This window comes from Herpailurus yagouaroundi, unplaced genomic scaffold (genome assembly GCF_014898765.1).
Source record: "Herpailurus yagouaroundi ecotype Mexico unplaced genomic scaffold, PumYag 28, whole genome shotgun sequence".
In the NCBI taxonomy this organism is placed as follows: domain Eukaryota; kingdom Metazoa; phylum Chordata; class Mammalia; order Carnivora; family Felidae; genus Herpailurus; species Herpailurus yagouaroundi.
The window spans coordinates 10,794,440-10,815,580 of record NW_024412376.1 but is presented as its reverse complement, the minus strand read 5'-3'; the positions used below and the strand labels follow the sequence as shown (position 1 = coordinate 10,815,580).

The window sequence follows — 21,141 nt, the reverse complement described above, 5'->3', positions numbered from 1 at the left end:
TCTCTCTCTGTCCCAAAAATAAATAAACGTTGAAAAAAAAAAAAAAAGGTTGTTTACACATAGGAACATTTTCAAAATTAGGTAATGTTAGAAAAACATAGAAGACGTATGCCAGAAGGAAATCACTGGCATATATAATGCCACATTTACTACAATAAATCGGCCGGTTCAACGCACTGCTGTTGTCTGTGCCCATTTTTACTTTTTGTTTTTACGTTAGTTTTTTATTTTGGTTTTAGTTTTTCACTTTAGTTTTGTTTTATTTTCACCGACGCCGTTCTTCCTGCGGGAACCCCTGGTTGCTGGAGCTGGTCTCCGGCAACCCGGAATTCTGTATTTGCATGAACTATTCTACAAGACTGAAAAGCAAAACAGAAATATTCTCAGGCCAAAAAATTGTTTACTCTCAACAGACTCCTACAGAGACAACTACCAAAGAAGGTCCTTCAGGAAGGAAGAAGTTGAACTAAACGTAAAGGGGCAAGATGCCAGCGGGAACCAGCAGAGGAGCCGGCAAACGTGGGGACGTCTCACGGCACTGACTGAAGGACAGTGGAGACAGTGACAGCAGGTGGGGATTATGGAATGAAAGCATTCTGGGCCCCTTTCCAAGACAAGGGTTAGTGATGTCAAGTGATTTGGGACTTTGATAAACAGTTGTGCATGTGAAGCCGGTAGCGGCAGGTCATGGCATAATTTCTGAACGGTTGCCATTATAGCCCTTCTTTGATCTTTAGTCTCAAAGCCCTACCTGTGTGTGACAGGGAGGACGTAACAATTCCCAGTGATGAGGGGACCGATAGAGTGAGGACCTCGGTCACCCTGACTACACCTGGTGGAAGGCTGGGGAGCCTGGGTGGCTCAGTCTGTTAGGCACCCGACTCTTGATTTCGGCTCAGATCACGATCTCATAGTTCGTGAGTTCAAGACCCATGTGGGGCTTTGCACTGACAGTGGGGAGCCTGCTTGGGATTTTCTCTCTGTCCCTCCCCACTTGCACTGTCTGTGTCTCTGGCAAAATGAATAAACTTTAAAAAAACAAAAAAGGAAAGAAGGCCAAGTTGCTCATTTCCAGACCCTGCCATACCCCAGAACCCCGCCCCCTCCCAGGGTTACATTCCAGAGGTCTTTGTACCTCTGCAGCTCCCAGCTCCACCCCCATCCCCACCCAACCTCACCTCATCACTTGCTCTGAAGAAGCTTTTGAAAGTCCGGCTGAGGTTCTGTTCCAGTTCAGCCTCAGCCACTCCCTAAAACAAACAAGAAATCAAAAGGAAGGACTCTGCAGAAATCCTGAACCCGAGCCCTCCCCCATCCGATTGACAGCCAGAAGCCCCCAGCCTCTGTCCCATCCAGCCCAAGTTTCATCAGAAGTGCATTAGTTTGGGTTTCACATTGAAACACGTGTTTAAAACAAACAAACAAAAAAAAGCAAGCTTCAAATAGAATACAAGATGCTCACAGTGGTTTCCCTGGGAGGTGGGTTTATGGATGTTGCTTTCTTTGCTTTTTACGTTTTTCAAAATTCCTACAATGAGAACGTCTTACTTGTTACACGTCCTTTTATGGGAATGGGGGAGGGCTGGACAGGAGTAGGCTGGGAGTGAGAAGGAACCGGTTCCAAGGATTCCAAGAAGCCAAAAATTGTTCCATTCATGCATCTCATTTTGCTGTGGCAACTTCAGAACCAACTTCCTTGAGGTGGGCCTAAATTATTACAGACTGACTGTTATTCCATGCCCACGGACTGTCTCCCAAAGGACAGGACAGCAAAGTTGCCTTGTTGAGAGCCAGGACACATAGCCCTTGTGGCGACAAATTACCAGGTATCCCCCTTCATGGGAGTGTTGTCACACAGAAAGCCTCACCTAACACGGTGCTCTGGTCATTTCCAGGTCTCTGGCTTGTGCACAATTGGATTAGTTCTGACTTGAACTTGCTTCAACAGTTCCACAGATATTGGGCCCCTTCCCCAGCAAACAGGGCTAAGAAGAGATGCTAATGTACAAAATAGAGGTCCCAAGGGCGGAGGCGAGGGTGGGGCGTAGACTGAGGCAGATGCTGGAGGCGCCAATACATGCTGGGGTCGGGGGAAGACATTCTTGCTGGAAACTCTGGGCCTGCATCCCTGTCTCCCCACCTCCCCTTCCTTCTGACCCAAATCCCCCACTCGGGGGCATGTCCAGACACTAAGACGGCGTGGCAAGGGGCTTTGAGATCCATCAGTAGATGCTGATCTGCTGGCTAGTCTCTCAGGACATGATTTTCTTAGGGCATAAAAGGAAAATTTTCATCCAGTCTTTCTTTTCCGGAAATTGAAAGCCCTTGGACCTGAAAGCTCTTATAAAGCCTGTGTCAAGAAAGATAGCTGTCCCCGAGGCAGGGATCCACCGGGGGCAACTGCTCCGAAGGAACAAAGATCCTTCCCCAACACGGTTCTGAGGAGACCATGTGGCAGGACACGGAGAAAGAGTGTGGTGGGGTGTCTCCGTCCGTTCAGGCTGCCCTAACAGAACACCATAAATCAGGGAGCTTATAAACACAGACATTTATTTCTCGATGTGGAGGCTGGGAAGTCTGGGATCAAGGTGCCTGCAGATTCAGTCTTTCTGGCTCATACCCGGCCATCTTCTGGCTGTGCCCTCACATGGCGGAAAGGGCGAGGGTACTCTCTCTGGAGAGGGGGCTCATCCCATTCATGAGGGTGCCATCCTCCTGACCCAATCACCTCCCAAAGGCCCCACCTCCTAATTCCCTCCCACTGAAGATCAGGATTTCAATTTGAGAATTCGGGGGGAACACATTCCGTCTACAGCACAGTGCCAACCTGCTTTTTCCTCTTCCTTCCCAACTGCTCACCTGAATGTACCCAGACACCATCTGAAATGGACTACAGAGTGTTTCTGAATGGGTGCCCTTACCCTCTCACCTCCCTGGTTTAACACACTGAAAAGTCCACCAAGAACACCTCGTTCTCTCAGTGTGGCCTTCAAAGAGCCTTCAACACCTGTACCCAAAACTGCCTCTTCCAGAAAGTCCCACCTCCTGCCATCCCAATAAAAGAACTCTATTCTTGTTGGATCCCGCAGAGCTTTAACATGCCCCCCTTGGGCCACTTTGAGGCAGGGAAGCATCCACTTGGGAGCATCTGTGACTGTTCCCAGAAAGGAGGGTGCCGTAAGCCGGGTCTCTAAAGCCTTCCAGTGACCAGCAGCCCTCTGTCCTGCACACTGTAGAGGCCCCGCTACAGAGCGCTTCATTTCTTCTGCATGGCAACCTCGCGAGAGCTCCCAATTTGTGAGAAGGCAGCACACACGGAAGGAAACATTTATCATCTGCAGCACTAGGTCTGCGGTTTGAGATTTTCTGATGCCAGCAATGCCGACGTGTTCATTACAATCCCCTCACATTTGTAAGATTCGATCACGATGACGAGTCATTTGTGACCTGCTCCGCTGATGAAGGCCAAGGCCAAGAATCAGCCGTGGAAGGAAGTGCATTTTAAGGGTGGCTAAAAGCCCTGCTCAGCCCCGCCTGTCACACGGATCATTTTTATTTACTGGGAGCTGTCCTCATCCCAGAAAGAGCTGCCGTTCAGGAGCCCATGGTTGGGGTGGAGTCTCCACAGGCGCAGAGCTCTGGACAAGGCTCTGGCCCGCAAATGGCCCTTAAAAGAGCAAATGGATGCCAAATGGGTCAATAAAAAATCAAAGGGATCAAAAAGGTAAATAAGTCTGTCAACCCACATGAAAGTAAATCAGATCAACAGAGAGTGAGGACAAAGGTGAGGGCCAGAAAAGGGGAGAGGACAGTAACATTTGTGCTCGGGTTATGTGCCCTGCTGATACCACCTGACTCTGTGATTTATGAAAGGTGACACCGTATTTTTATTTATTTATTTTTTAAAAATTTTTTAACGTTTTTATTTATTTTTGGGACAGAGAGAGACAGAGCATGAACGAGGGAGGGGCAGAGAGAGAGGGAGACACAGAATCGGAAACAGGCTCCAGGCTCTGAGCCATCAGCCCAGAGCCTGACGCGGGGCTCGAACTCCCGAACCGCGAGATCGTGACCTGGCTGAAGTCGGATGCTTAACCGACTGCGCCACCCAGGCGCCCCGACACCGTATTTTTAAGTCCCACGGACTAATGACAAGATTCCCGCCTGCCCGCTGGATGGGGCTCCTCCCTCTGTGCTCCTGAGCAGAGGTTAAAGGATGGACTCTGGAACCCAGCAAACAAGGCTTCACACGCCAGTCCTGATACTTAACTAACTGGGCAACTTAATCTTCCAGAGCCTCAATTTCCTTATCTACAGATTGGGAGTTTTGTAAGGATTATACGAGATCATAATGCCTGTTTTTTACAAAGTCTGACACACAGGAGAAACGCCAGTGAATGGTAATTTTCATTATTATTAGTATCTCCACCAAAAAAAGGATTGGATTGCATCAGCAATGTCTGTTTTTGAGTGCCTGGGTGGCTCAGTCAGTTGAGCAACTGATTCTTGATTTCAGCTAAGGTCATGACAGCGTGGAGCCTGCTTGGAATGCTCTCTGTCTGCCCCTTCCCGGCTCCTACTCTCTCGTCTCTCAAAATAAAACATTAAAGAAAAAAAAAAAAGAAAGAAATGTCTAGTTTTGGATCTGGTCCGCTCATGAGCCTGTGAGTTTCTTCTAGACACACAATGTATCGTCTTCATGTTTTTGGTCCCATGGCCACAACATGGTAACAGTAGGTACCCAGCAAAGGCTGGGTTGGGTGGGAAGGAGAAAAAGAACAGAGAAAGAAGAGGGGCAGGAATAGGAGAGAAAGACTTTGGCGGGAGTGTCTTCTAAATGATCGTGGCTTTTATTTTTCTGGCCTGCACTGGGAGCTCACACTCACCTAACAAGGTAAGTCAGCCCCAGCTGGAGGGAGAGCTGAACTGTAAGCTACTGAACGAAGTCAAACGACAGAATCAGATCTCTTGTGACCCAAAGCTACCTCGGGGGCAGGAGAACTGATGACCACTCGGGGTTCTAAAAGAAGCTCCTAGAACAAAGCCTTTGGAACTCCGTGAAGCCTGGAGCTCTGGCTCAGAGAACTCTGAGGCTGTTCAAGGCCGACCTCTTATGGTGTGGGTGGTGAAACCCACCTTGGAGAATGCATCAGAATTTCTTGGCCTTTCTTACTAACCACCTCCCCCTCCTCCCCTCTCTTTATTTTAAAGAAATCACAGAAAGTCACAATTATGAGGAAACTTCTAATTCTCTTCTCCCTGCTTTCTGTGCCTTCATATCAGTATCCTTGGCTTTGCCCTTTCTCCTGAGATGTATTTCCAACTGTCAGATAAACACATCTGTGAGGCTATATCTTGTCATACTCTTCAATGTGATCATTAAAATTAATCTGAAGAACCAATGAAGGAAATGTAATCTCTGGTGAAATATATTTTTTATTCATACCCCAGTGTTATCGACCCCGTCCCCCCCACCCCAGCCCCCCATAGTGGGTTGAAGAGTGGCCCCTAAGAAGGTTATGCCCAAAGATCTAATGCCTTGTACCTGCGAATGTGACCTTGTTTGGCAATGGAGTGTCTGTGGATGAAACCATCAGGATCTCAGATGAGTGACAGTTACAAGTCAGGGGCGCCAAGGGTTCCTGGCACCACCAGAAGTAAGGAGAGAGGCACGGAACAGATTCCCCCTCACAGCCTTCAGAAGAAACCAAGCCCAGTAGCACCTTGATTTCGCACTTTAGCCTCCAAAACCATAAGAGCATAAATTTCTGTCGTTTCAAGCCACCAAGTTGTGGTAATTTGTAATAGTTAGCCCTGGAAAAAATAATACACCACTTCAGGAAGTCTCTTGATTTGGGGGGTGGGTGAGGAGGGAAAGGGACTAGGGCCTACGTAACCTCTGGCTTCATGGGGGCGGACGCCCCGCTCCCCGCCCCCACCCAGTGGCAGGATGACAGGTGTGCGTTGGGATCTGGCTCCTGAGATCTCTTCACCTGCCTCCACCCCCAGTTTCCTCTCCGTGCACGTGTTTCACTCGCTGTGAGAGGAACCCCAGAAATGGAGGTTACAATGAAGAAGACCCAAGTTTAGTCTAGACTTTTCTCCCGAGTGTTGGCAGGGGAGCAATTCTCAACCACCTCGTGGGCCAGGGAGGTTCCTACAGCTGGCCACGGCAGCCGTTGTCTTGAACTCAGATGTCCTCACAGAGACATCCTCCCCCTGCTTCACGACCCAGGGGGATTCCTCCTCTCTAATCTCCCCGTTTGTTCCTTCCAAGGGGTCCAACAGGTCTTCCTCGGAAGATGCACTTAATTGGGTCTATTGTTTCATTGCTGAGACAGTGGAGACAGCCACTTAAATCAAATGGCAGGCCCTCAAAGCCTGAGCTCAGGCAGCCTCTGTCCCCCCTCCAGTCAACACTAGAAGCTGCATGTTGTCGTGCCTCTGGCCTTTTGATTTCTTTTTTAATGTTTATCTACTTTTGAGACAGAGAGAGAGAGAGCATGAGCAGGGGAGGGGCAGAGAGAGAGGGAGACACAGAATCCAAAGCAGGCTCCAGGCTCCAAGCTGTCAGCACAGAGCCCGACGCGGGGCTCGAACTCATGAGCTGCGAGATCATGACCTGAGCTGAAGTCGGACGCTTAACCGACTGAGCCACTCAGGCGCCCCTAGAAGCCGCGTCTTGGAGGGAAGAGGGGAGCCAGCATTCCTCCCATCAGGGGCTGGGGCCGGCAACTCTGCTTCACGTTCTACCTCGGTAATAATTGCGCAGATTCCCCTGAAACTCTGGGGCAGGGTTTTCTCAAAGTAAGCCAGAACACACGGCCGGCTGGGGTGGTTGTCCCTGAGGTGCAAAATGCCACCCGAAACCTGGGCAAAAAGAGAAAAGGGTTACTTTTTGTGTTCAGCCAGGCACACAGGAGAGAGAGGGGGTCGGGCCCCAGAAGGTCCGTGAGAAGAGCCTAGGCAACTCTGAAGCCACTTCCCCCCCGGGTGGGCTCCTCTACTCTTTGCCTAGCCCGGAAGAGGCCATCTTACAGACGAAGACCCTCAGATTGGAGCGGGACCTCCTGCAAAGCCAGGCCCATCACGAATGGCCCAGCTGGGGATGAGAACTCCAGACTTCAGACCCTCAGCATTTAGCTCCTCTTACTATAACAGAACACTACCCATTTAGGAAAATGAAAATAAGGGGCGCCTGGGTGGCTCAGTCGGTTGAGAGGCCGACTTTGGCTCAGGTCATGATTTCGCAGTCCGTGAGTTGGAGTCCCGCGTTGGGCTCTGGGCTGACGGCTCAGAGCCTGGAGCCTGTTTCAGATTCTGTGTCTCCCTCTCTCTGACCCTCCCCCGTTCATGCTCTGTCTCTCCCTGTCTCAAAAATAAATAAACGTTAAAAAAGAAAGAAAACGAAAATAAGGGGTGCCTGGGTGGCTCAGTCGGTTAAGCGGCCGACTTTGGCTCAGGTCACGATCTCGCAGTGCGTGAGTTCGAGCCCCGCGCTGGGCTCTTTCTTCCACAGAAGGCACAAGTACTAAAACCACGACAGCAAAGGCTTGGCGAGTAAGGCAGCACAGAGTGACACTTTCTTTTAAATGTATTGCTCAAGGGGCATCAGGGTGGCTCTGTCAGTTGAGCATCTGACTCTTGATTCCAGCTCAGGTCATGATCTCGCAGTTTGTGGGTTCGAGCCCTGCACTGGGCTCCGCGCTGGCATCACAGAGCCTGCTTGGGGTTCTCTCTCCCTCTCTCTCTGTCCCCCCACCAGAATAAGTAAATAAACTTAAAAAAAAATGTATTATTCAGGGGCACCTGGGTGGCTCAGTTGGTTAAGTATCCAACTCTTGGTCTTGGCTCAGGTCATGATCTCACGGTTTGCGGGTTTGAGTCCCACGTTGGGCTCTGTACCGATAGCATGGAGCGTATTTGACATTCTCTCTCCCTCAAAAAGAATAAACAAGGGGCGCCTGGGTGGCGCAGTCGGTTAAGCGTCCGACTTCAGCCAGGTCACGATCTCGCGGTCCGTGAGTTCGAGCCCCGCGTCGGGCTCTGGGCTGATGGCTCAGAGCCTGGAGCCTGCTTCCGATTCTGTGTCTCCCTCTCTCTCTGCCCCTCCCCCGTTCATGCTCTGTCTCTCTCTGTCCCCAAAATAAATAAACGTTGAAAAAAAAAAATTAAAACAAAACAAAACAAAACAAAAAGAATAAACAAACTTAAAAAATTAAAAAAAAAAAAGTATTATTCAGCTGTGAAAAACAACCAAAATAATGTCCTTCCACGGGGGATAGGTTAAATAAACGATGGTCCACCCAGACTGTGAAGCACGAAGCAGCCATTACAACAAATGAGGTAAATCTGTATGTACCGGCAGGAAAATCTGCCCATGATCTAGTAAATGAAAAAGCAGCACGATTCCACTTACACAAAAATTACATGCGCACTCATATGCGCCCATGCGTGCTCCCTCCCCGCCCCCACACTTAAAAGCATATTTAAAAAAAAAAAGTCTGGGAAATACTCACGAAACTATTCATAGTCGCTACTTCTAGATGAGTGAAAAGGGATTTAACTCTTCATTTTACACAACTCAGTACTTTTTTTAAAGTACTAAGCATAAATTATCCAAAAAAGAAATGCAGGAGCAAATCACCAGCTGTCCCTGGAGCCTGGCAGCCGGGGAGGGGGGTGGTGGTTACTATGTGTGTTCTGGGGATTAAGGGAGACTGGGGACACTGTGAGGCAGAAGAGGAATCCTTTGTGCATGTGGGGGTGCCTTTCCACCAGGCAAAGCCATCTCTTCTCCACTGCTACCTGTAATTTCCTTTCCCTACATTTTCTCTCCATTACCTAGTTTCTCAGCTGGGTACAGACTTAAGAGTGGGCCCTGGTCTTTTGCTCCAGCTTCTACAGCCTCTTAGCTTGCTTTCTGGTTCCAGACACCCACACCCTCTTTGTTTCCCTTTGTGGGAAACAAGAGGCCGAAGGAAATGGCCGATAAAATTAAATTTCCTTCTAACCTGCAGCCCACTGGCAAATACTTGAGGCAGGCAGAGCAAAACATTTCTCCAGGAACTCCTTACTGTCTCAACGCTAAGGCTTTGCTAAAGGGCAAAACAACCGTAGCTTGACAATAGCTAGACCTCCAGTATCCTGGGAGTCTTCTTTAGCATATGAAAATCTCCCTGGAAACTTCCCCTGGACTTCACCTCCCTCAACCCCGTAGAATATACCCAGTCTCTCCTCAGGGTCCGGGGCAGCTCTTCCTGCCCACTGGTCCCCTCCCCACGCTTTAATAAAATCACCTTTTTGCACCAAAGATGTCTTCAAGAATTCTTTCTTGGCCATCAGCTCTGGACCCCGTGATCCCCACTATCACCCCCCCCAAAAACCTCATCAACACCCACAGGTGCCGCCACACACCCTTTTCCAAAGAAATAAAAATACATTCTACATTATACTGTTAAGGAGGAGTAAAGAGGGACCAGTGTTGGGAGGTGGAAGAGGTCATGCACTGACCATGCGCTGATTTCGGGGGCAGAGGGGCTATAAAATATTCCTAGGCTAAGAGAGGACCCGAAGAACCTTAAGGACTAAAACATGGAGCTTGTCACACTCAAATTACCCAGCCCATTCTATTGGTCTTTGCTGCCCAGAGCTGCCTCCCCCTCTTTCTAACTATACAAACGCAAAGCCTATCATCTCTTTGCTGAGAAAAAAAGAAAAGCACACCTTTTAATTTTAGTCTCCGCCAGACTTGACAAATTTGCAGGACTAGACAGAAAACACAATGGCTCAGGGTTCAAAGGGCCAGAGGAGCTGAATCTAAACTTGGAGTTTACCTAAGCCACACTAAACAAGCCATTACAAGAGGTGAGAGGGATGGGCACCCTGTGGTCCACACTGTAGCCTCCCTTGGGCTGAATGCATCCAGAGTGACCTTGAGGGCTCATGGTGACTCCTCCTGGGCTGCCCAGTGGTGGGGACAGGTTTGGAAGGAGAGAGGTAGGAAGGAGGGGGTTCCGGCACCCATCCCTGAATTAAACAGGCGGTCTACACATCATGCTTTATTTACTGGCCTAAATTCAGCTTAAGTTTGAAACCTATTTGAAAACCATCCAATGAGGCACTCCTTTTTCAGAGGAGGAAACTGAGGGCCAGAGGTAGGAAGGGACTTGCCCCATTGCTGAATAGACTTGGACACGCTGGCAGGACCCCCGGGCATGGTTTCTCCTTACGACCCAGTGTTGTGCCTATCCAGTCCAGCCTCAGCAGCTGAATGTACCTCAAACCCACTTCCTGGGTGCCTTTCAGTAGCCAGATCACTGATTTGAATATTTAACATTTCCCTACCCGAGAGGCTTTGTTCTTAAGAACAAAACCATTCTCCAAACTCTTCCTACAGATTTTTTTTTAAAATGTTTATTTATTTTTGAGACAGAGAGACAGAGCATGAATGGGGGAGGGTCAGAGAGAGAGGGAGACACAGAATCTGAAACGGGCTCCAGGCTCTGAGCTGTCAGTACAGAGCCTGATGTGGGGCTCAAACTTACAGACCGCGAGATCATGACCTGAGCCGAAGTCGGATGCTTAACCAACTGAGCAACCCAGGCGCCCCTTTTCCTACAGATTTTAAACCCAGCAGCAACAACATAACAGTGGAAGTACTGATTTTTCCACAATGACTGTTAAGAACCTTTGAAACCAAAAACTTTGCCCTACAAAGTCAGTAGGCATCTTTCCCCACTGAGGTCACTTTTGTCAATCAGGCCTTGGAGCTTATCTTGGTCTGCTGCTTCCCACTCTGTTGGGATGAGCAGGGCACACACAACAAAGTCCAAGCTCCCTCCCAGGGTGGCTTAGGGGGAGGCATGTAGGCTTTGAAGTTAAAGTTAGGTCAAACCCAGTCAGGACCTGGTCTTGGACCAGTCAGTGATCCCCCAGCACCCCTGTCTGTTCAGCTGAAAGACAGGAGAACACAGTGAGCTTGTGAACAGAACCACTTGGCGGGGCGCCTGGGTGACTCAGTCGGTTGAGCGTCCGACTTCAGCTCAGGTCATGATCTCATGGTTCGTGGGTTCGAGCCCCGCGTTGGGCTCTGCTCTGACAGCTCAGAGCCTGGAGCCTACTTCAGATTCTGTGTCTCCCTCTCTCTCTGCCCCTCCCCCACTTGTGCTCTCTCTGCCTCTAAAATAAACATTAAAAAAATTTTTGAAAAAAGAACCACTTGGCATACGGAGCTCAAAAAAAAAAAAAAAAAAAAGGAATAACCGCAACCCAAGTGTCCATGGAAGGATGAATGGTAAGCAAAATGTGGTCTACACGCACAACGGAGTATTATTCATTTTTAAAAAGGATGGAAATTCTGACAAGTGCTACAACACGGAATAATCCTGAGGACGTTGGGGCACCAGGGTGGCTTACTCGGCTAAGTATCCAACTCTTGATTTTGGCTCAGGTCATGATCTCGTGGCCGTGGGATCGAGCCCCACGTTGGGCCTCATGCTGAGCATGGAGCCTGCTTGGGATTCTGTCTCTCTCTCTCTCTCAATAAATAAATAAATAAATAAATAAATAAATAAATAAACATTAAAAAAATAATAATCTTGAGGATGTTAAGCTAAAGTGAAATAATCCAGACACAAAAAGACAAATACTATAGGCCTCTGCTTCTATGAGGTACCCAGAGTAGTTAAATTCAGAGACAGAAAGTGGAATGCTGGTGCCAGGAGCTGGAGGGAAGAGGGAATAGGGAGGGAATCAGTGTTGCTTGGGTACAGAGTCTCATATCTACAAGACGAAAAAGTTCTGGAAATGGATGGTGGTGACGGCTGCACAGCAAAGTGAATGTACTTAATGTCATTGATCTATACACTTGAAAAATGGTTAAGATGGTTAAGTTTTGGGTTACGTGTATTGTTAAGTAGCAAAAATTCAACCAAGTATATTCTGAGATCTAATTGACTTTATTAATCGGTTCATGAATCAGGCAGTATCCCGTCTAGCAAGCAGAGGGGAGTTTCAAAGGGCAACAGAAAAGGAAAGGTTTGTAAAGGTAGAGAAGGATGGGGCGCCTGGGTGGCTCAGTCGGTTAAGCAGCCAACTTTGGCTCAGGTCATGATCTCACAGTCCGTGAGTTTGAGCCCCACGTCGGGCTCTGTGCTGACAGCTCAGAGCCTGGAGCCTGTTTCAGATTCTGTGTCTCCCTCTCTCTGACCCTCCCCCATTCATGCTCTGTCTCTCTCTGTCTCAAAAATAAATAAAAGTTAAAAATAAATAAATAAAAAAGGTACAGAGGGAGTGGAAAGCAAGCAATTAGTAGCAGAGAATCCATTGTTTTAGGCAAGGGGGCCCTTCTAGGGGGAACAGAAGGGGACTCTCAGTGATTTCCTTGTGCTGACCAGGAAGTTCCCATGTTGACTAGTTAAAGGTTGCATTTGTGGGGGGCTGAAACTGCAGTCAGGCTGGGTATTGAGTGTTGGTTTAATGACCTGGAGACTTCACCTAAGGGATGCCATTTTGGGCTCGTGGTTTTCTTTTAAACAGTATTTTACCACAATATTAAAATTAATGAAAGGGCGCCTGGGTGGTTCAATCGTTTAAGCGTTGGACTCTTGATTTCGGCTCAGGTCATGGTATCACGGTTCGTGAGTTCGAGCCCCATGTTGGGCTCTTGGCTGACAGCACGGAACTTGCTTGGGATTCTCTCTACCTCTCTGCTCCTTCCCCGCTCACGCTCTTTCTCAAAATAAATAAACATTAAAAAAAGAAAATACAAAACAATGCTATTTTCACTAAAGTTTCTAAAGAAAATATTATAAAAAAATAAGTGTGTTACTTACATCAACATGGGCACATTATTTTTTTAATGAAATAAATATTTTAAATATATATATATATATATATATATATTTTTTAATGTTTCTTTATTTTTGAGAGAGAAACAGACCACGAGCAGGGAAGGGGCAGAGAGAGAGGGAGACACAGAATCCAAAGCAGGCTCTAGGCTCCGAGCTGTCAGCACAGAGCCGGACGTCTGGCTCGAATCGACAAACCAGGGGATCACGACCTGAGCCGAAGTTGGACGCTTAACTGACTGAGCCACCCAGGCACCCCAGTTAAATATTTTAAAATTTCAATACCTAGTAGGGCCAATACCAATAGATGTAACCCACATTAATTAGAGCTCTTTGAGGTCCTTAATAACTTTTAAGAGTGTAAAGAGGGCCTGGGACCAGAAAGTTGGAGAATCACTGCAGTGCAGGGAGCCTATCATCAGGGAGCCAGTCAGTGCCCTCCTTGATCCGCACCAGCAATCCCAGACCTGAACAGCTGCCCGGAGGTCATTCACTGAGGAGGATGGCTATGAGTGCCTACCATCATCTGGAAAATGGCTAGATTAGCCCCTTCCCTGGACCGTCAGCATTAGCGTCATGTAAAATGACGCTTAGAAATGAGAATCCTTTGATGCCAACACAACCCACTGAATCAACACTCTGGGGGGTGTGGTCTGGCGATCTGTGTTTTAACTAGCTTTCCAGGGGATCCTGATGCAGGCTGACGTTTGAGAATCGCCAGGCTAGAGAATGACAGAACAGGAGCTGTCAAAGCTGGGATAACCTCCTGGGGCACTTGATGTACATGAATCACCTGTGGGACCTTGTTAAAAAGTGGAGTCTTGGGCGCACCTGGGTGGCTGTCAGTTAAGCAGCCGACTTCGGCTTAGGTCATGATCTTGTGGTTCGTGAATTCAAGCCCTGCGTCGGGGTCTGTGCTGACAGCTCAGAGCCTGGAGCCTGCTTCGGATTCTGTGTCTCCCTCTCTCTCTGCCCCTCCCCTGCTCATGCTCTGTCTCTCTCTGTCTCAAAGATAAATAAACATAAGAAAAAAAAATTTTTTTTTTAAAGTGGAGTCTTGTTGGGTAGATGGCAGAAGGGCCTGTGAGTCTGCATTTCTAGCAAGCGCTCGGGGGATGTCGATGCTGCTCCCTGCGCCTCACCTGAAACACCAAGCTCTTTGCTCCAGCAGCTCCTAGCTTGTACTCAATTCTGAAGGTTCTAATGGAAGCGAGGCAGGAACTCCTTCCCTGGGAAAGTGCATGCATACATTAAATTATGCGGGCAATTTCAAGGTGTTCCAGACCTTCTGAAACTCACCTTGAGGATTGCTGACTGCTTCATTAGGAAGTCTCTCACCTCAGGAAGTCTCTTATCTTGTATGATATTTATGGGAGATAAAGAACTTGCCTGGGTTAAGCACATTTCATATGCATCTTCAGCCATTTGTCCCCTCAGGCTGGTATGGGCCCCCCTCCCCCCTTCTCATATCCACCCACACAGATCCCATTCATCTTCCAGGGGCCAGTTCAAATGCCCCTCCTTTGGTAAAAAGTTAACTGTTTTCTTAGGAGTTCCTAGAGTAAGCTATGCTTCCATTACAGTCCTTTATGTCTGCCTTTTAAATGTTTATTTTTGACAGAGAGAGAGAGAGAGAGAGAAAGAGCATGAGCAAGCACGAGTAGGGGAAGGTCAGAGAGAGGGAGACAGAGGATCCGAAGCAGGCTCTGCGCCGACAGCAGAGAGCCTGATGTAGGGCTCAAACTCTTGAAGATCATGACCTCGAGATCATGACCTGAGCCAAAGTCAGATGCTTAACCAACTGAGCCACCCAGGCACCCCTATGCCTGCCTTATGCTTCAGTTATTTGTTCACTTGCCCGTTTAACCCTGAGGTTGTTACTCGTCTCTGCAACTGGCACCTAACAGGAGATGCAGAAGCATTTGCTACATGAAATAATGCCTGTTAATTCTTCATCAGAAACACTAGACAAAACATTTCTGACATTTACACACGTATGTAATGTTCGGGCCCTTCCCCCCACCACGGGGCACCTCTGTTTTACAGCAGACACAAGTCTTCTTATGCATGTTGCATTCAAAAGGAGGAGAAAGAAAAAGTTGAAAAGGTGGAAGAGAAAGAAGCGGGTGTGAAAGCCCATGTCCTCCTCCTCCCTCGGGATCCCCCATGTGGTGCAGCCTGGCAATTGGGGCCCAAGTGTCAAGGGTCTGGTGCCCACACCAGAGGCATGGGGTCTGGGTTAGGGAAGAAGGAAGAGGGTGAGAAGGAACTAGGAAGCATGGGGTGATGGCGATGGAAGGGCCTGTGGGGTGGGGTCCTCTGGGCACACAGAAGGCCACGGGAGGGGGTTGGGCTCTTGGGGGTGGGTGCCAGGCAGAGCCAGAGATTGAGAAAGGGTCAGATAAGAGACAAAAAAAAAAAAAAAAAAAAAAAAATCCAGACACCAGCTTCCCAATTCCCCAGTTCCCAAAGGCCACGGCAGCTGCCACCGAGGCAGCTGAAACAACACTTTGTTTCTCTCCCCACCTCGAGATCCTTCTCCAGTGTGAGATGCACAGGGGCCAAGCAAACACCTGGGAGAGGTGACAGGCAGTACATTACACCTGAGACCAGGACTTGGACCTCTAGTCCAGCTGGAAGAATTTTCACAGGGCCATCTATGGCAACGAACCTACGAGGATTCTCTACGACTTTCGACATCAGCTACAGGCTCCAGGCGTATTGGCCGGTGCACAAGGACACTTAAACCTCCTTCCTGTCCCACTTGCCCAAGTCTCCTTCCAAACAGGGCAGTTCCCACAGTCCCCAACCTTCCCCTTCACTGTCTCCATCTTGTCCCCACCCTCCTGCTTCTCCCACCAAGGGGCACTGTTCCTGTTCCCCCTACCATCTGTCCCGGCCACACCATGTCTCCTCCTAATTCCTAGGAAATCCTAACCCCTAGTACCTCAGAAGGTAACAATATTTGGAGATGAGGTCTCTAAAAAGGTCATTAAAATGAGATCTTTGGAAGAGGCCCTCATCCACTGTGACTGGTGTCCTTATAAAAAGAGGAAATTTGAATGTAGAAACACATGTGCACAGAGGAAAGGCCATCTGAGGACGCAGCAAGAAGAGGCCATCTACAAACCAAGGAGAGAGGCTTTAGAAGGAACCAACCATGTAGACACCTTGATCTTGGACTTCCAGCCTCCAGAACTGTGAGATAATCAATTCTATTGTTTATGCCCCCCAGTCTATATAGTACTTTGTTATGGCGGCCGTAGCTAATACACCATCTAATCCATCCTCCAGTCAAGACTTCGTCAAACTAATTAAAGACACTTTGATTCAATTCGAGCAGAAGGGAGCTCACCACTTCCCACACTCTGGGCACAGTAGGGCCTGGCCTCAATGAAGAATGTGATACAGTGAGCATCTTTTCATGATGTTGCTGGAGGCTTCTGGTGTCTCACTGAATGTATCGGGTCATTGCCTGACTCGAAAAGTTCCTCTTCCAAGGCAGCATCTTATCAATTACAATCATTCTTAAGAGAAGCGCTACTCGCCAAATTGAAGCCGGGATGTTTATGACCCTCGGTTGGAAATCGTACCTCCTGTGAGCAGCAGAAGGGCAAGGGCTAGGTGAGAAAAATGGGGAGATGCTCTTGGTACTCCTTATTAATTCAATCCATCCTCTCTCTTGAGAGTGTCAAGGAAATGCCCTTTATCCTCTCTGGAAGTACCCAGATGTAGCTGGACATTGGGGTCCAGAGTCCACAGTGGATGAGATGCAGGTGTCCCCCCATGTCCCCAAGATGAGGCCAGATGACGCTGGCTCACAATGCTGCTGTCAGCAAAACCCCCTGAAAGGTGGCAGTGACACCCCATCACAGGTATCACCCAAGCTCCAGGGAGCATCTCTGAAAGGCACCTTGGGCTTGCTGCACACGAGGTGATGCATAGAAACCTCCTCAAAGCACACGTGGGGCCTGGTGCAGGGATTTTAGGCTCTGGTGCTCCCTATAATCACGAACCACACTCCTCAGCAAGTGAGGTATGAGGGCCCTGGCAAGAGTCCAGGAGCTGTCCCCAATAAGAGGAGGGCTTCAGCAGGCTCTCAGGCACAGAACTAAGAGACGGTGCCTCCAGACCTGTGCTCAGCCCCCGACTCCACAATTTCAGAGAAATGGGAGAACCCACTGCGCCATCACCCCTACTCCCTGCCCCCCCCCACCCCAAACGTACACACACACAGAGACGTGTCATCACCTGGAAAGGACCCGCTGGGCTGTGGAACCAGTTTCGCCTGAGCCCAGGTATAAAACCATTTCTAACTAATGCCATGGGAAATTATCCGGCACAGAGAAAATCAAGTCAATGGGGAGATGGAGAGAGAAAGGGGAAAGAAGAACAAAAACCTTGCTGGGATCACTGCTCTCAGGAGCCCGAACTTACTGGTTCTTGGAAGTAGAGCTGGTAATCAAAAATAGGATTGGCTTTGATTTTCTCCATCGTAGGTACACTGGGATCGGCTGGTATGAAGGGAGTATTCAAACTGGCCACTGCCCTGTGGAAAGAAGATACCAAGATGTAGACGTTGTAAGGAGACAGTATGTAAAAACCAGAAAGGACCTTACTATCAACACGAAAGCTCAGAGCAGGAAAGGGAGATGCATGAGATCTCATAACAGCAGTGTGGGGGAGAATGGGGTCAGCAGTCCAATTGCTTGACTCCCAGCCCGGCGGTTTTTTCCTCACTGAACTGAAGCATTTCTCACCTTCTTGCCTTAGACACAGACACACATACACACTGTGTGTGTCATGTCAACCTTGGTTAGATTATAGTTTTAAAAAATGCATTCATTTTGGGGCACCTGGGTGGCTCGACTGCTTAAGCGTCTGACTTCAGCTCAGGTCGTGATCTCTGTTTGTGGGTTCGAGCCCCATGTCAGGCTCTGTGCGGACGGCTCAGAGCCTGGAGCCTCCTTCGGATTCTGTGTCTCCCTCTCTCTGTGCCCCTCCCCTACTCGCACCCTCTCTCTCAAAAATAGACGAGCATTAAAAAAATTGTTTTCAAATGCATTCATTTTGCCTTCCTTCTTTTCCTCCCTTAACTCTGTGCTAATTTTATGCTGTGTACTAAGGGAGAGAAGATATAAAATCAATACTAGATGAGCTTATTATAATTTTAAAAGGCTAGACAAATATACCCATGACTATACTACAAGATGGACTGTGATATGAGCCATAAGACTAGCACAAGCACCACGGGAGTTCAAGGAGACGAAGAGTTTCTAAATTTGGGCATCACAGAAGATGTCATGCAAAAGCGAGCATTTGAACTTGGTTTTTAAGGGTCGGAGAGAGCAGGGGAGGGGAAATGATACTGTAAGGGAGACATCATGGGGTAGCATGAGCAAATTCTAGAAGCGGGCAAAGCTGGTGGCTGAGTTTGACAGGGCAAAGAATCTATGTGGCCAAAGGCAAGCGTTTAATGGGGCATCTTGTGAAATAAAGCCAGCAGGGCAACTGGGAGCCTAGACATGAAGGGCCCCGAATCTGGATTAGATGCTGCAGAAAACCAAGACAACCATGAGAGCTTCTGAGAAAAGGGGAGAGTAGACAAAAGTTGCAGTCAGGAAGTGATGGGTCAAGCAGGAATACATGACATGGATGCAGAGAGGGACACCAGAAAGCCAGGAGAGGGCCAGCACACTACATTATACACAAAGTCATCCGAGGGGAACAGGATGGCAGATGTGGGAATAAAAGAGATGGGTGGATTTGAGTGACCACAGGAAGGCAGGACTGACAAGCCGACCAGCAGTTAGTCTGGTGAAGTGATCCTGTGCCCACTGTGATCCTAAGGAAACTCCTTCCCAAAAGAGAAGCAGAGAGGAGAGAATATGTGGGGGAGATAAAAACTAGAAGGAACAGGATAAGCAGGACAAGTGAAATAATCAGGGAAAGCAGTGGTGAGGCTTTCCCAGTGCCAACAAACAGAAATACAATGTGAGCCACACGTATAATTTAGAATTTTCTATTAGCCACTTAAAACAAGTAAAAAGGAACACGTGAGATTAACTGAAAATATTTAAAATTTGAAATCTAATGCTGATTTAAATACTTAAATATTCAACCCAATATATTTAAAATATTAATCATTTCAACATGCCATCAATACAAAAATTATTAATAAGATATTTTACCTTTTCTTTTTTTGCTATCAAGTCTTTGAAATCTGGAAGGTATTTCCTACATAGAGTAATCTCAATTCGAACCAGCCACATTTCAAATGTTCAATAGCCACCAAAGACAGTGCAGGTTAGGCTACAAAATAAGTTACCCTGATGTCTAAAGGTTTCCAATGTTATCACAGTGAACCTATTTTAAGCATAACTTAAATCACAAGTCAAGAAATTCTAGCTTTTGCTTAAAATTGAGCTGAATAGGATTTTCTTTTCAATTGCCTTGACATACAGTTTATTCCATATATAAAAAAATTATCATCACATGAGATGTTAGCATGTAAATGCTGCTGCCAACTGCATTAAGATTGGAAAAAGCTAAACCACAGCCTCCTTTTGGGAGCAGAGTCTCTAGATAATTGTCACAGAAAGGATGTAAAAAGGTATTCTTGCAAACAAGTGAAGCAACTCTTACATTAAATAGATCCCTGCAATTTATCTCAGTAGAATGCCAAAACTAAGGATTTAAAGAAATATTCCACACTAAAGGTGGGTTTTCCCTTTTCATTCATTATCTGGCTAGAAATGTGAAGATCAATGCCAAAGATTTTTTTTTTTTAATTTTTTTTAAGTTTATTTATTTATTTGGAGAGAGAAAGAAAGAGCACGGGTAGGTGAGGGGCAGAAAGAAGGAGAGACAGAATCTCAAGCAGGCTCTACGTCATCAACGCAGAGCCTGATGAGGGGCTCGAACTCATAAACTGTGAGATCATGACCTGACCTGCACCAAGATCGAGTGGGATGCTTAACCGACTGTGCCACCCAGGCACCACAATGCCAACAATATTCTTAAAAGCCAGCTTTGCCCCTGGAAGGGGGTCCTGGCTCCTTCCCTCTCCTCCAGGAATGCAGCAACAGGGCTGTTCTGATGAGCATAGATGGAAAAGGAGCAACTACTACCAAACTAATGACAGGATGGAAGCAGAACAATGAGAAGAGGAACAGGAATCCAGAGCATGCTTATGTATCCCAGACCTAATGTTCTTCTGGGCACAACTTTACTGGGCTCATGTTAAATATTTTCAAAGTCTCACAGGAGAGAGACAGAGACTACGTTTAATAAAACAACAAGAAGGTGTTTCACTTCCTTCAAGGTAGAGATCATAAGCTTGTTGCTCTAGTTCCTTTTACCCCTTTCAAGAAGCATCTAATACAGTCTACAGAGTAACTTTCTAGTGACCCAACTGCTAAGAACTGAGCTCTTATTTCAACTGAGTGAAAGAGAGGACAGAGAGAGAAGCTAATGAGATCAGAGGGACAAGAGTGCAAAAACTTTAAAAATATTTCAGGAAGTGTTTGATTCATGTTGGTCTTCGATATCATCCTACCATTTGAGCTGATGTTGAGCTGAACAAAGTTCTCCAGTGTTTCCATTATAAGCTCAATGAAAGAAAAAGTGACTGGATTAGTTAGGGAAATACAGATAGCTAAGGATGATGTTGATTTAATACGCTAAGATCCCAAGCTGAAATAGGAGGTCACACAACATGCTTTAACTACAGTTGCCAGCACAACTGGGGGATGGCTACTGGGGAACTCTCTGGGTTCAAAATCTGTCCTTTGAAAGCTCCCGCGAATGCTCTGATGCCATTCTAAGAATGACTGTGAACGATGTGATGGTGGTCACAAAATGCCATTCTAACCTGATACCTGCACAGCATTTTGCAGGTTATATAGTCAAAAGGAGTTACCATTATTATGCTATCGTTGAGGAAACCAAGGCCTAACGGGTGAAATGATTCATCACACAGCCAGTCATGGCAAAACTGAAAGGCACGTTTCCCAACTCCTGGTCCAGGGCTGAAGTTTCTCCTGGCACTCAGCTCTATTGACCCCACCACCCTTGCTGCCTCACCCACTCCCCCCAAACATCTACATTCTCCTACATTCCCACTGGCTACCCAGGCCCTGAGTTATCTGTCCCATTACTGGTAACTGGGACAGGCCTTGCTTCCTAAGACATTAACTCATCAATGGGCACTAAGAAGTTCCATGTTGCCTTCCCAGATAATCTATTTGTTCTCAAGAAGTTGACTGCAGGGGCGCCTGGGTGGCGCAGT

General features: G+C 47.6%; 1 protein-coding gene across 1 annotated transcript in view; it reads right to left on the bottom strand.

Annotated features, from left to right (window-relative positions):
* Positions 1-21,141, bottom strand: part of EPHX2 (epoxide hydrolase 2) — a 79,307-nt gene that overhangs the window by 12,542 nt on the left and 45,624 nt on the right. The window contains exons 12-13 of the mRNA XM_040463744.1: positions 17,289-17,400; positions 1,179-1,250 (exon numbers count right to left, since the gene is read on the bottom strand). Of these exons, the coding sequence (XP_040319678.1) occupies positions 1,179-1,250; positions 17,289-17,400 (184 nt within the window). The remainder of the gene's footprint in view (positions 1-1,178; positions 1,251-17,288; positions 17,401-21,141) is intronic.